This window comes from Syngnathus typhle, linkage group LG8, assembly GCF_033458585.1.
Source record: "Syngnathus typhle isolate RoL2023-S1 ecotype Sweden linkage group LG8, RoL_Styp_1.0, whole genome shotgun sequence".
Classification (NCBI taxonomy): domain Eukaryota; kingdom Metazoa; phylum Chordata; class Actinopteri; order Syngnathiformes; family Syngnathidae; genus Syngnathus; species Syngnathus typhle.
This window is the reverse complement of record NC_083745.1, coordinates 11,476,232-11,492,163: the sequence shown is the minus strand read 5'-3', so window position 1 is coordinate 11,492,163 and position 15,932 is coordinate 11,476,232. Positions and strand designations below refer to the sequence as shown.

The 15,932-nt window shown below is 43.3% G+C and overlaps 1 protein-coding gene across 1 annotated transcript in view; it reads left to right on the top strand.

Moving 5' to 3' along the window:
- Positions 1–15,932, top strand: part of arid5b (AT-rich interaction domain 5B) — a 56,290-nt gene that overhangs the window by 24,345 nt on the left and 16,013 nt on the right. The window contains exon 5 of the mRNA XM_061286053.1: positions 8,433–8,663. Within this exon, the coding sequence (XP_061142037.1) occupies positions 8,433–8,663 (231 nt within the window). The remainder of the gene's footprint in view (positions 1–8,432; positions 8,664–15,932) is intronic.

The window sequence follows — 15,932 nt, the reverse complement described above, 5'->3', positions numbered from 1 at the left end:
TCGCCATTACTACACAAAAGCCGACGACAAAGAAGCGATTTCATCCCCCTTGAGCTTGTCCAAAACAACATCTCTTCCGCTGACGCAGCTGTGTTTTCATTTTAGGTTTTCTTTTTCCCCTCCCTCCCTGTCAAAAAAAGAAACTATTTCTGTTTTGATTTTAAATTTTTTCTTCCTTGTATCTGACAGCCTTGCTGAATAACTCCTGTGTGTATTACAGGGCCTATTAAATGCAAACTTTTCAATGTGGCAATCAATAAGACGAGGCGGCGTTGGGCTGGCCCAGCGCCAGACACATTAGAGCCAGCGCCGGTTGCTAGGGAGCCCAGCCCGCTCGGGGGAAAGAATGTTTAATGTAATAGAATCACATAAATCAACTGGAGGAAAAGTACTCGTGTCTTTTCTTCCTTTCTCCTCTGCTGACATGCAACCTTTCATGCCTGTGTTTTTCCTCTGCCATCAAATCAAGTTCAATTTTCTTCATTTGCCGCAATCCAACATTATAGATTTTTATTATTTTATTTTTATTATTTTTTGTTTGTTCTTGTTCTACTCCCTGTGCTGAAACAAACGGGATAACTTTAGCGCTATGCTGTAATTAAGAACAGGAACCTACATGCGTGGAGTGCTCTCGCCGCTTAAACACACTCGTTATCGGCATGAGTGCATTTTTGCATGTCTGGTGGCGCATCACGTTCAATAGAAGCCCAGCCCCCACCCACAGATGCTGGCGCCTTAATTCACACAAATGTGTGTGGAGTGTTAATAGTGACCACTTTTGGCTTCAGTTAAAAAAAAAAAAAAGGGGGAATGGAAATCAACAACATGCAGGAAGTGAATTTGTTTTAAATAACCCAATAAAAATACGCACCTTTGCCATCACTTGTTACTTCTTTATTCAAATCACAGAACACCCTTTCCCCATTGAAATGTTCTCTACAACTGTCCTCCCAATTTAAAGGAAAAAAAAGTCCATTGTACAAATAATCCGTTCTAGAACACAAAGGATTGTTTCAAATCCATAAAAGTCGCCCTATACAAACCAAAAACTTATATCTTGTTTAATTTCTCACATGCACGCACACACACGTTTGAGAGACTCCGCTAACGCGTCAAGGCGCATTGCGGGAGTTTACGGATGACACGCTTTTTTTTTAAGCTTGACCAGCACTAACCTGCACTAAAAACGGAGGGCTGAGGGGACACCCGAGGCTTCTGCTGCCTCAGCTTTACCGCCGCCATCGTAAACCTGTCCCGGACAAGCGCAAACGTGTTACAGCTTCTTTTTCCTGACACTTTGTTTGTTACTAGGATGACACAAAAACTCCTTTTAAAATGTACAAATATATATTTTTTAAAATTATGATTATTTTATTGGGGCGGCTCGGTGACGCACTGGTTAGCACGTCCGCCTTACAGTTAGGAGGGTGCCGGTTCGATTCCACCTCCGACCCTCCCTGTGTGGAGTTTGCATGTTCTCCCCGAGCCTGCGTGGGTTTCCTCCCACATCCCAAAAAACATGCTTGGTAGGCCGATTAAACACTCTAATTTGCCTCTAGGTGTGAGTGCGAGTGCGGATGGTTGTTCGTCTCTGTGTGCCCTGCGATTGGCTGGCAACCGGTTCAGGGTGTCCCCCGCCCACAGCCCGATGACAGCTGGGATAGGCTCGGGCATGCCCGCGACCCATGTGGGGACAAAGCGGTACAGAAAATGGTTGGATGTATGGATGGATGGATTATTTTATTGAATTTATTTTATAGTTCATGATGGTTTTGGTAATAGTAAACCTGCGTACAAATATCTAACTCTACCTCTTGAGCTTTTTTTTTTGTTGAGTTCCCACTGCTTGTTTTGAACATAAATATAGTGAAATAAATCTGTTATTTGCACAGAATTAACGGGTGTAAAGGTACAAACTTGTTTCATTTTCCTGGAAAAAAAAAATCTATGATATATTGTTTTCTAACATACAACAAAACCACTCGCTGGCGTGTCATTACAGCCCTTGCACAAATATTGAAGCGCTGCATTGACGGGGCTCTGCAAATAGCCATTTCAAAATTCCACCCACGAGGAACTTGCATTAGCATAATAATAGTCAGACGTTTTGTCTTGTCAGTTCTTTGAAGGTCGACTTAAATAAAAAGTCTCTTAAACTCGTCTGAGCGAGCGGGATGCGTTAAGACCACGTGGACTTGGCAGCCTGAGCGACCAAGCAGCGCTTGTTTTGCTCGCCAACCATTGCAGCGCTGGCGTAAGGAGGTCAAATCAATCGATGACAGGCACATCAGGGAGGAAAAATAACTTTCGACACAGCCTGCAGCATAGAATAACCCCACGGGATAATAGGAGAGAGACACGCACAAGCTCAAATTTGGGAGTATAATCGGTTTGGGAAAAGACATTCGAACAGTTGGTCACAATAAGAGGAAGAGAGAAAATTTGGGCCCAGTTCTCATTGTGTGGTATCAAGCTGCAGGGATTCACCAGCTCGCAAACCCCCAAAACCCGCAGTGTGGATGAGATGTTGTTTTAAAGCTCAACGCATTGTGACAGGCGCAGCGTTTAATGGCGCTCTGCTTCCTTGTCATCGGCCCGACAACTTATTGGGCCGCGTTATATCGCTTTTCAAAGAAACACCTTGATTCTTCTCACTAACACTTCTGAATGTGTCAAAAAAGGGTCTTCCCTTCCAAAACAAATACGTGTTGTTTTTTCTCTTATGGGGTGGCAAGGTCAAGGAAATGAGAACACCGTGACAGCAACCAATTGATCCACGCTCCCTCATTCGTACAATGTTGTGCGGTCGACAGCAAACTAACAAAACTAAATTGGACTACTTGTCCAAAGCATTTACAACTGATGGCTTAACTACTTCATTAATTACATAGATTTAGACTGGTCACCATTTTTTATGTGACAACATTGTTTTACTTCACATCTTGTACCTACACAAAGAATTTGTCCAGTTAGCCATGCAGTGTCGAGTTCGGCTAGCCGGGACACCTCTTGGCTAACTGGGTCTATCTGGTAATCCTCATTCTGCTCTGACAATTCAGTCTTATTAAATTAATCTCAAGTCCTGATTCATGCTTACATAAGTTTCCTTTTGATCAAACATTTGACATTAGGGTATTTACCACGCCGCTTGGTCACATTCCATTGAAAGAGCAGAGCGCCTCTTATTAGCCACATTAGCTTCTATGAGATCGAACGTTAGCGCACATTACGAGCTTATTTAATTGGCAGCATGACATAAAAGCGCCACGCTCGTAAACACAACTAAATGAGCCCGTCATAGCTTATGGAACATACAAGACATATTCGAGCATGTAAGGTAATCACATTAAAGTCCAGTCTCCAATCAAAGCAAACGTTTCTGCTCTTCTTTTAAGCATGCAATGACCAATTTTTCCTCATAATCAAAACCTCCTGAAAGTCATTAGCTACAGACGTCAGTACGTTGTGGCAGAAGTACACAATTCAATCAAACCGTAGTGCTTTGGTGTGTAACTGATTCTTTAAAAAACAAGTCCCTTTGGCGTGGTCCCAAAGAAAGTTACGTTATGTGAAAGCAAACGAGTGGGAATGTGGAATCCCATCTCGATTGTGCTACCAATTCAAACGTGACCCTCTTGTGTCACACTGGGAGACGTGCTTTTTTTCTCTCCTTTCCTGAAGTCGCAATCGGGATCGCTGGACAAATCGCATTGGAACAATATGGCTCGAAAGTGCCAACAATAAAATGAGTGAAAGCGAGGCATGCGGCTGCTGTGATTTGCATTATCGCCATCTTCAAAATATTCTCCTGGCGGTTCCTCTCGAAGATTGCTAAAGAAAAAAAAATACTTTGCCCTCTTTGTTTCTTTGGTATGCCACAAACATGCTTGGGTCAGTGCGACCCACTGCGTGTTTAACCACAAGAATAAAGCAATCGTTTTGAAGTATTTGTTTTGTGGGGGGAAAAAAAATCCCAGAAAAACCCCCAAGTCTATTAATGGGACAATTGGGCCCTTGTTTAAGCCTCTTATGGCACTGCTGGGTCATCAGTTCTGTACCAGATCAAATTGACCTGTTTTAAACTCTTGAAAGATGTCAACTGAATCATCTTGCGGGTCAGATTGGCTTGGATAACAAATGTAACTAAATATGTTTGATTTGTTTTTGTTCTTTTGGATGAGAAACATCCAAGTATCCTTTGGTTGACATGTTTTTCCAAAAATTGTTCCTGTCAGTGATCTCGCCCGCTTTCCATTTAGCCTTCTCTCATAATATCGAACACGTGTGTGACTCAGCGTCCTCCTCCTTTCCCTCACACGTATGGACACGACATGGCGACATAATTCCTGCCTTTTTGGCTTTGCAGTCATCAAAAGCGGACCAAAGGAAAGGCGGGGCCCATGGAGGGGGTGCATCTGTCAGCATGCAAGTAGAAAAGAGAGGCCCAGGGACCGGTAATGACAATTTCTCCTACGAAGGCGTCGTTACATAAGCAATTAAATAAATTCATTAAATTTGCATGAGTCATAGCTTGTACAATCTGGCATGAGACAAAATGTACCAGAACGTTGGGCTAATTGAGAGCGACTCGGCGCTGTAAACAAAACAGCATCAATCAGAGAGTGTGTGCCATCAATAAATAACAATACTGACGTGCCTGTGTGCGTACAAGTGTGTGCGTCACACAAAAAAAGCCCAATGTGTGTTGCTTATGCACACGCAGAATTTCTTTAGGCACATTTGAATATTTTTAATATCTATTTTAACAGGAGCTCCTCACACAGGGATCCTCAGCGTGTACAGTTAAGCCTCCAAATTATTCATAACCTCCCCAAAGTGGATTCTCATTGATGGGAGTTGCCATAGGAAAGCGACAGAAAGCGCTCCGAGGTCTTCATGCAAAGTGTTCGTCGTCTTCATTGTTGGAAATGATTTCCAGCCTGGGAAATGTGGAGCAAAGGCAATCTTTTGCGCCAAAGAAAAAATCTTTGAGCAATCTAGAGAAGTTGTCACCAATATTGGGATTGTGGGCCGGGTGTAGGTGTAATTTGGGGTTGAATTCTGTATGGCTGACGTCAGGCCCAATCCTTCTACCCCCAAAATCGGAGCTGTTAGTACCCTGATGGCAGCGCCGTTTCCAAGGTCATGTTGGCAAAATAGACCGCGACCAATTAGAGCGCTTAAAAAAACACGTGGGGCCTTTAATTGGGGAAGGTCACGCCGGAAGAACAAAGAGGGAAATTTCAAAAGTGCGCACAAATGCGCGGGCCTCGGCAAATGCCTTTGTATGCTTATTAAAGCCCTGCGGCGCACTCTGCAAATTGAATGTAATCAAGTGCAATGCGGGACAAAGAGAGCGAGCGAGAGAGAGAGAGAGAGAAACACACACACAATCCAAATGGTGACATTTGAAAACAAAGCAGCTGTCGTACCTGCGAGCAAAAACGGTGTCAGAAGCGCAATATGTGAGGCTTAGACGATGCATGTTTGCAATAATGCGCCATAAATCCGCCTTCTGCACGGTGTCATTGCAAATTGGAACATGATTTAAACAGAGCTTCATTTAGACAAAAGTAGTCATTTGCCACGAATTTATGGCAACCCTAGCCAATTTGTACGACTGGCTTTTAAGGTCAGTTAAGAGTTTTGTTGTGGCGGTTGTCATGCAAATAGGGAGAAAGGCACGGATGCATCTGCTGCAAATGTCCAAAAACCAACAAAATAAATTTCAGTCACATGTTCATCAGCCGTCTAACATTAAAAACACACGCCGCCGCGGAAATCCCCCCCTGAATGTCATGTCCAAGGGCGACATATATATATATATATAAAAGCGGGGCCGGGTGCCGGTGAATTATTCATATTTGCGTTCCCGTTCGCCCGCCTCGACCTTGCCAAGCCACTCGTCGGGCTTTTGCACGCTGGGGCAAAACGAGCAGAGCAAGCCTTAAAACCGACAAACAATTGGACCAGCATTTGTACGCATATTTGGTGCGTTCTGATCCTATGCCAGCATTTTAACGAAAGCAACAGAGTATGGTTTTTAAAAGACCCTTGTCCTTATTTTCAACATGTGCTGATGGATTCCATTATGTAGGAAACGTCCATTTAATGTTTGCATGCTAATGACATGCGTGTTGGCCGGGCAACGCAGATACAGCGAGCATGTAATTATATATTTAAATATACATATATTCACATGTGATCCGATTTTAATTATATTTGCATTGTCGTGTGGGCGTTTCGAGATGAGTTCTTTCATGGTGAGGCGTAAAGCGTCCTTTCTCATTAGCATTGGCGGTGTGACTAATGCACATGCAAAAGGGAACAGAGTAAAAAAAAAAAATGCTGGACTTAATACACCACACGCATGAATATCTTTTTTTGACTAAAATCCACTTTGTGTTTCCTCGCACCATTATCGTGTTTTCATCGTGTCGGATTCTATTTCACGGAAAATGACTCAAGCGGCACATGTGTGTGTCTGCTGTTCTTTCATTAATGGCGCGTTCATAGTAGGTCACAGACGCTTTGCATGATAGTCTTGGTCAGATTGTGTTCAACTCTCTTAATTTTGGCTATGGTGAGAAGGTTGGCACTTTTTATCTCGTCTAAATGGCAAGGCCTTCGTTGATGGAGCCTGTCAGTCAGTTGTTCTATGCGCTGCAATATTTGTGTGACTCGTATCTTTTTTTTTTTATCCAGGCCACATGGTGATAAATTTGAATTGAAGGACTTGAACCGTGTCGTGTCAAGTCGGCCCAAGTTTCAATGACTCATATTGAAAATGAACACTTTTCTTCATACTGGATGGCCAGTGGTGTGTTTAAATCATTAAGGCAGAAATATTTCTTTCTTCAGTTGGAAAAAAGACATAATTTGGTGTTGGATTTTTTTTCGCCCCATAATCTCAAACACTTTCCAGATGTCTTTGTGGTTTACGTCACAACACACCAAGGAGCAGAAATTACAGCACACTTTACACCAGGATGTAGCAAATATTGGAGATCGCAAGTCGCACTAAGAATGTGAAAGTACAGAGGACTACGGATTCGAACCTGACTGCCCACTGCGAGCCGGACCTGCTAACCCAGGGGTGGGCAAACTTTTTGACTCGCGGGCCGAACTGGGTTCTAAATTTGGACCGGAGGGCCGGACCAGGAGCAGATGGTATAGGCGTTGTGTGAAGTCATATAAGCGACCTGTAAAGGTCATTGCATAGAAGATCTTGGCCTTTAGTAGGTAGTAAAGCATGGATATTCCAAACAAGTTTTTTGAAAACAAATGCATTTATTAACAGCATTAAAAAAAAATAATAATTCACTAAAAAACTGCTATCAGTGATTCTCATAAAATACGACACTGTTATTATGAATAACAATCTCCATCACTTCAGTGCCTGCAGGTCAGATTAATGAAAGATGTTTATCTTATGGGATCACATCAAACGGCAAACATTCTGACCAAATATATCATCTTGAAGAATCGGTGAAAGCATACATCCAAATAAAGTAATCAAAACAGCAACACGGTGAGGGGTATCTGAAAATCAGAGCAGAGTTTTAACTCGCAAACACCTGGTAACAGAGGTGAGGAAACGGGAAACACCTCCTTAAAGTAAGCCTTAAGAACTTTACAGGTTAAGATTAGTCGCAAATAGGTGGTGCATCAATGTCTTTGAGCATCCTGCATTGTTTGAAAATGAGAATGGTCGCTAGTTTCAATCTTTGCTATGTGTACAAATCATATTCAAAATGCATTTTTTTACAATAAACTTGAGAGCCTCCCGTTCATTTTCAGTGGGAACAGTGTTGTTGGTGTCCCTTTTTTGCTAGTGCGTCATAGTCTGGAGTAAAATTTGTTGTGGCAATTCTTAGGAGAGATCCGAAGTGTTGGTCCGTATCTGTGACGGGTTGATGTTCATGTTCATGTGGCTGAACGTCACGTCGAGCCAAATTGGTCACTCTTTTTTAAACACTCGGCACTCAGTGTCCACCTTGCTTTTCCTTGGGCGACTCATTTTAATAGAAGGATCCCAGGGGAAGGTTTGTGGGTGGCTTTAGCGCAAAACTGCATCTGAAAGCTCAGCGCGCGAATTATAAGAATGCTGTCGTCAAAGCCCACGCTCTAAATTCGGGACTGATACGAATAGAGCGAGAGTGCGCCAAGTCCGTACTACTGAATACGTACACGCACTTGTGAGTGTGCACCGAGCTTTCTGACACGGCTTCCGGTAGTAAATGCGCAGGCGAGCGCTTCGCCATCTACTGGGGAAACGCAGTCATTGCAGGCAAAATGACAAAAAAAAAAAGTTTAATAATACAATTTGTTCAGGGTTGGCGGGCCGGATTAAACGGTCCCGTGGGCCGGATGTGGCCCGCGGGCCGTAGTTTGCCCACCCCTGTGCTAACCCTTTTTACTCGTTTGTGTAGGTCAGGAAGAGGATGGCAGGAAGGTGCTGGTCCTGAGCTACCCGCAGTACTGCCGCTACCGCTCGGTGCTGGCGCGTCTACGGGAGCAGCCCGGCTCGCTTCTGCTCAACCACACGGTGCTGGCGCTGGGCGGCATCGCGACGCTGGGCGCCCACACGCGCATCCTCTACTGCCGCGACACCTTTGAGCATCCCACGCTGCTGCACAACGAAAGCGTCTGCGACCACTATGGTGAGTTGGTGTTGGACATGCACTCTCAAACTTTGCTCATTGTTCCAAAGACTTTGGCAAATTTCCTTTAAATTTCCAATTTATTATTCAATTTGTATTTATTTTCTATATTTATTATTATTACTAAACACGTATTTGTATTTCCTTTTAATTCTGTAAACATTTCAGTTTAAGTTATAATTCACGCAAGTGAGGCTTCGGATGTATTTTTCATGGTTTCATCTAAAAGGCAAGGGGGCGGGCGGGGTGAGCAGCGACCTCCATTTGAACAGCCTCACCTATCCTAAAGCGTTGCGCTCTGGAATTTTTCGGAGTGCCGGAACATGTCTGAACTTCTGCACGCAGTAACAATTTGATTGTGTGATTCATGGCTGCACGACGGCACTTTCACAATAACAGCTTCAGCTCCTGTAAAGTCGCTGCTGTGTAGCAATCTCATGTGATGGCAAACTGAAATACTAGATGGAAGTGGAAATTTTGGCTATGTTGAACATTTTTGAAGTTGGAATGATTTGAATCAGCGGAGAATTGTGGAATGTGAGGGCAGTTTGTTAAATTTCTCCATAATTTGGCTTGTTTTTTCAAGGCAAATATGTTTTTGGAACAGCCAACATCCCCTGGCCGTTGTTTGGCTCGATGCCGCTAAAGCTGTATTTCCAGCCGCCTTTTTTTTTTCTGAACCTCCAATGCGCACGCCATCTATATTTTCTTTATTCACTTGTTTGTGCATGACAAGCAACACAATTTCCATCAGGCTGCCAAGGGCCCCCGAGGGCATCCGGCTTATTATTTTAAGCACATTTGTGAGCTTTGGACAATCACAAGCCGCCATTTCCTGGCTCTGTATCTGCGTTTATACGGATAAATACCAGCGCTGGCGTAATGGCGTCCAGCTGTGACATAATCAACTATTCTCTTTTCTGCAGCAAGTCTTGTGCGCGTCAGCTGGTCAGCCAGATGAAACAAAACAACAAAAAAAAGCCCAATGTGAAATACAGTCAACAGAAGAAAGAAAGACGATGCGATTGAGTTTATTCCTGGCGAGCTCGCTTTTAGATTCATCACAGCGGCGCAGGAGGTGTACAGGCGGCGCATTGATTATATAAGCGATGGCGGTGGCGGCTCACTCTTGATTTCTATTTACACGCCGTGATTCATTCCCATTTGTCAAAGTGAATTTGGAGCGATCATCCGAGTGCTACTGCGGTGTTAAACGCTCGCTGCTGTAGCTAGCGTACTGTAGCGTGTTAGCGCTGGAGGGGTGATGCGAGGGCTGCTCATCAGGCTTTTTATCCGACATGATCTGCTCTTCAGGCTTTTAAAGCACTCGAAGCGGGAAGTCCTGAGAGTCACCACGCAAAAACACGCACACACACACGAGATTGTTTGAAAAGTGACTTGTTTCAAGCCTGTGTTTTCCAACCATTGTTAAGCAAAGCGTGTTCTGGTTCTGTCTTTGGGTGTTGGACTGCAACTTGTTTGCTGGATCTTTGTGCACAAGACCGCTTGCTGCTAATGTGCCTTTTCCGAGGAAGTGATTTTCTTCCATCCAGGCTTGAATAGCTTTGCGCTTGAGTTTGCCTCCCAAAGTCCAGTCAATTTCCTAAATTTAAGTGCGAATGCTTGTTTTGTGGGCAAGAACTCTGGCAGGCATCCAATCGAAGGTGTACCCACTTCTGATGCCCAAAGTCATCTGGGATGGCTCTTGGCCAGCTTGACAGTCAGTGGAGGCCCAGTGTATTTTATTTTTTCGCAATCTCACCCCTTGCACTTGAGGACACGAGTGACAGTTATTGTTTATAATGTAGAATTATAAGCACACATTCTTTGCCTGCTTGAATTTGACAGCACCCGCGCTGGCTCACGCCGGAGGGAAAGTTGTATAGTTTTCAATTGGGTGGGTCGTGTGTGGGGGGAAAAAAAAGTGGCGTAAAGGCTATGTTGCAACAACAGAAATAGGTGGAGTGGGCCTGGTGTGCGCCAAGCTTAAGTGCAGAAATACTGGAGTAAAAAAGACAAAGCAACTGTCAGTTAAGTACTGTATTTTTTTTTTATGTCGTCATCTGCGGAAGTTGTAAAGGCAACCAGCATGTTTTGACAAAGTACAGATGTTAGTTTTCAATTGTAGGGAGTACAAGTAAAAGGTTATTGGAAATATATCGTCAAATGTTTGAAATATCAGCTAAAGAAAATGAAATCAACAGTCGGTCAGTGGGGGCAAATGGAAAGCATTTCAAGCACGCATGCGGCGGAGACCGCTTGGATTTTGCTTGTCGCCGACTCTCAGGGGAAATATTATGAGCTAGACTTTTCCCCATTCTCCCACCTCCTTCAATTCCTGGAGTTCTGCTGACCCTTCGTTCCCCTCTTGTGTCAGAAACCCAACTCTCCTGCGGGCTTAAGACAACACATGCGAGCCAGGCAATCACAACCAGGAGGGGAAGGGAAGAGGGGAGTACAACTTGCCGTTGTACGTAAACTCTAATATAGTTGTCGGCGGCCGCATACAACTTCTATATTTCAAATGTGTTTGTTTGTTGGAAAACTCTGTCATCGCCGCTCGGCTTTTATTAAGCAGGGATCTCCGGTCTAATCTTTGCACGGGGGTGGGGTGAGCGTAAAGGCCTTTTATTGCCTTAAAGATTAATATTGTCGCCATTCGCTGGATGAAAAACAACCTGCGCACGCTTTGGCTTCATAAATCTTCCTGCACTAGAATGTGCCAGGAGGAGGCGAAGGGGAAAAAACACACCGAAATGGGCCATGTTTCACTCTGTGAGATCAGCCCCCCCCCCCCCTCTTAAAAAACAAAACAAAACAAAACATTGACTCCTGCTCAACATGAACTTGCAGGATGATGTCAATCTTTCCATCCACAACATGAGCCGTGAAATGAAATCTGCGTGTTTGTCGTCGGATTCTTGCCAACTGCGTCGGAAGATTTTATTTTGCGTCAACGGTCATTGAACAAGCCGCCATCGCCAAAGCGACAACAAACGTGTCATTGTGTTTCCTCTTCAGCAAACAATTACGAGTGCACTCGTGGCCAAAATTTGTTGGCAGCGACTCATGTTTTGTGTTTCCGCTCACTTTTCTGCTTCATTTTTCATGTTTGGGTTTCACTTTGTTCTATTATCAAAATGTAACAAGCTACATTTAAATGAGGCTATATTGGGTCAGTGTAAAAATAGTGACTGCAAGAATATTAGAAAATGAATAGAAAGGATTGAAAATGCCACAAGGAAACATTAGTTAAACATAGAATATTAATTTCTGTTTTTTTTTTTTTTTTAAATGTAAAGTATTCAAATATAATACATTAACACATTTTCAACCCCTCCTAAACACTTGTCAGCCATTTCACTTAAAAACAATGTTCGGTTTGCACCGTGAGCCGTTTATAATATTTTGCACCTCGGTGTGCTCAATATCCTTTCATCACTACAGCTGTGCGATGATCATCTTTGTCATCGGTGTAGACGACACTATCGAATGTAAGACACCTTCTGTTATGTCCTGACGTCATCGCTGTCACATGTTTTTGCAGCTGTGGCCTCCCTCGTGGTGTCTTCACGGACTCTCTGGAAGCAAATGTTCTGGCACGCAGCACTGTCACATTCGCTCAAAATGCGTACTTGAGACGGACGCAATTGTTGGTGGTGATACGAAAAAGAGATAACTATTGGTCATGAGAGTCTGAAATTTTGAAAAACAAGCTAACAAAAAATGATTAAAAAAAAAAACATTCTCAGAAAGTTCCTTCCGAAAGGGCCAAATCATGAGACAGAAGAAGAGTCAACTTCAAAACGTCAAGTCTTCCTGGATCCCGACACACACTTTCCACAATGTTCACCGTGTTTGTCATACCCAGTAACCCATACAACTTCCAAGAATTAAAAAAAAAAAAAAGATGATCAGCAGGCCTACTTAAAATCAGGGTTCTTGGCGACGTGATTCTTGAACATAGAGTTTTTGAGGTCACATTTGCCTCATATTTAAATTTAATAAAAAAAACAATTTGGCATGCTTGCTTGCACGATCACAATTTTGCATGGCCTTTAGCAATTCCTGTAAAAGGAAACTGGGCGAGTCATCCTTTTGCAATAATCAAAGTGACGCAATCTCCCAAATAACCCCCTGCCCGCCTTTCTTGAAGATAAATACCAGACGAGCCTGTAGCAGCTTGAAGTGACTGACTCACTAAAGACGAGCTTGCGGCGTGCAGGTGGAGGCTCGCTCTCTCGCAGGTACTTCCGGCGTCGCCGTCCAACGTGTTTTACATGACAGCGGAAAAATCACTCCCGGTGTTTTACGGCTTTTTAAGAAGCGCTCGCAAACGCGCCAGTCATTACAAGATGAGCTTGTTTTGCCGTAAAAAAAAAAAGGCTCCTTTCTAATGAATTATAAATAAGCTCCCCTACAGAGTCCAATAAATTGGCGCGTAAAGAGACCAACATGATGACGGGAGATGCTGTGGCCTATTTTATGGAGCCAATGATTGTTATTTATAGGCGCCGCCGCTTCAGCCTTTTCCCGCAATGATGGCGTCGCCGTGATTGGGCTCATTGGGTCGCCTCCATCCCATCAAGCGTAACTAGAGCGTGATCTATTAGAATACGTACATATGTTTTATTGATGTGTTTATCTCACCATTCATTTATTTATAGGTCGATGCTGAGATTTCTCTCCCCCCTCCCCTCTCTCTTTCTCCTCCAGTAATGAATAGGATAAGCCTTGAAGCTTATCCACCGCTCCCTTTCATACCTCCCCCTTCCCCTCCCCTCTCTCTCGGATAGCCAAATTGAAATCTTTCCTTCCAGCTCGCAGTCCTAGTGAGCGAGCGAGCGTTCGCCGCAGTCTGTCGACATCAATGATGTGCGAGCGCTTTTGAAGGTGATCCCGTTTTAGCAAATGCCGCGCGTTACGCAACGTTTTAACACTGCCGGAGTTTGTTTATTCTTCTCAGGAGCTCCTCGGCTGACACCTTCACATATTTACTTGTTGTTGTTGAGCAGCAGATGTAGCAATAAATAAAAGTCTTCTAATATTAGGGCAATGCGGTAACAATAGAAGCGGTGAAAACGTGACAAAACTCATCCTTTTATGACGCCGTTACATTCCTACACCGGTTATGCAACACAAATATGTAAATTGTAAGTTTGCTGGTTTGTTAGCTTGATGTTAAAATAAGTTTTAGGTTAAATAAAAGAGTTATCTTTATCACTATGAAAATAAACTAAGCATTCGTTGCAGAAATCTTTTCTGCTGTTATCCCGTGAGATGCGACTTTTGTTTGCTTTATGAGATGTTTTATTTTTTCCAGGACCTCTGGGTTTAATGCCATATTGTAGCACTTTTTTTCAGCGCTCTGTTGTCCCAATTCCATTGGAAATAATCTTTTGTCATGTTTCCTAGCTTGAGCCTTCACAACACACATGCACACACTCACGGAGCGCCAATGAATCAGATGAGAATGATTTTTTTAATCCTTGGCAATAATAAACTTCTTTGAAGGGCTTAATTGGCTCTTCCTGGAACAGCAGAGTTTTGCTTCATTTGCAGTGATGAAAGCTTAATGTTGCCTCTCTCTCTCGCTCTCTCTCTCTCTCTCGCTCCTCCTGGCCCATTGGGAGCACACACAACAGCGCACAACTAATGAATTAAGAACACAACTCCTTTTTTCATCGTTTGTTTTTTTCATTATTTTCTCTGGCTCGCCTTCCCAAATGACTTTCCCTAATAAGGCAGAGAAATTCACGCTGAAGCGCTGTCTGCTAAATTCCTTTCATTTGATCTGCTGTGTGTGTGTGTGTGTGTGTGTATGTGTGTGTCTTTTCCTGAATTCCTACATTTTATTTTGAAATTTTAGTTGGTTCGCTAGTCGTCCAGCTAGAAGGATGCTAGCTAGTATGTTTAGTTATTAAGTTTAATCATTAAGTTATTTAGTAGCAACGGAGAGGGGTGCCATGGCAACAGCTGTGACGCTCTTCTCCTCATTACAAGCTAGCACATCATCAACATGAAGTGAAAGCGGTTATTTTTGGCTCAAGTTGGCAATTTGCATGGCATGTGTGGCGAGGGCGAATTTGGATGCAAAGGCGCCTGGTGTGTTTGTAACAACGGTCGATGGCGAGCGTGCGTGGGAAGAACCACTGAGTCGCATCGCAAAAAGTGTGGGAGACAGCGTGCAGATGAGAGGACTATTTACTCCTCTTCATAGACCAGCATGGAAGGGCCATTAGGCACGCCTGCACAAGACTTAATCATCCTCATCATAATTTGAATTTAATTTTGGACACTCTTCACACCAATATTCATATTATTATCATTGTTTGATCATCATAGTTATAGTAATTGATAGCAGTTGACCGAGCAAGTCGGCTATATTTATATATTGCATTTCATCCACCAGGGTAACTGATTGCTGGGATGTGGGCTCGTCACCATGGCAATGGTGGCAATGGTTGCCTTCTGACGCTGATTGATAATTGTCAGCTGACAGAATGTTTGCGATAATAGCGTGTGAATACAACCATGCGTAGTAATGAGCTGCTAGTGTGTGTGTGTGTGTGTTGGGGGCTGCCCCGCCTTTTCCTAATCACAAATACTACTGCAATTCCCGCAGCCCGTACACTAAAGACAAATAGATGTGCAAAATACGCTTCAAATTGATGTCTTTTTCCTGACATGAAAATGTGAGAAGTAATCCCGATGAAGACAAATAAGCAGACGTTATTTTTTCCTCTCTCGAATGCTACACAACCAAGTCAGAAAATAATGTGAGCATAATGGCCGACGCAGCTGGCACTAAAGTCAAGAAGGCAGTGTTATGATGCGGCGTGTTTGAGTACGTAATGCTCATGTTTGGGAGCCATCTTGATATATTCACAGCAGACTTCCAGAAATGGGAGTTGTTATTTTTGTGTGTCAATCAAATAAAAAAACATTTCATTTTAATATCCAAGTGTGACTAGGAAGTTAGGTGATTAGTTAGTTGGCTAAAATCACTCAGATAGTTGGCTACTCACGTAGCTAGCTTGTTAGCAAGCATCTCCAAACCAACCAACATGATGACCACACCCTTGTTTTTGTCCTATTTTGTGGTTGTTTTAAATTATATCCCAATGTGCCTTTTATATGTTGTAAAACACCTTTTTGTGGGCGCGTCCCATTTCATTGACAAATCTCCATGAACCTTATCGACTGAGCTGACTCATTCGTATGTATTATAATGTAAATAAACACGCACAAAGGGAATCTTCCAGTTGC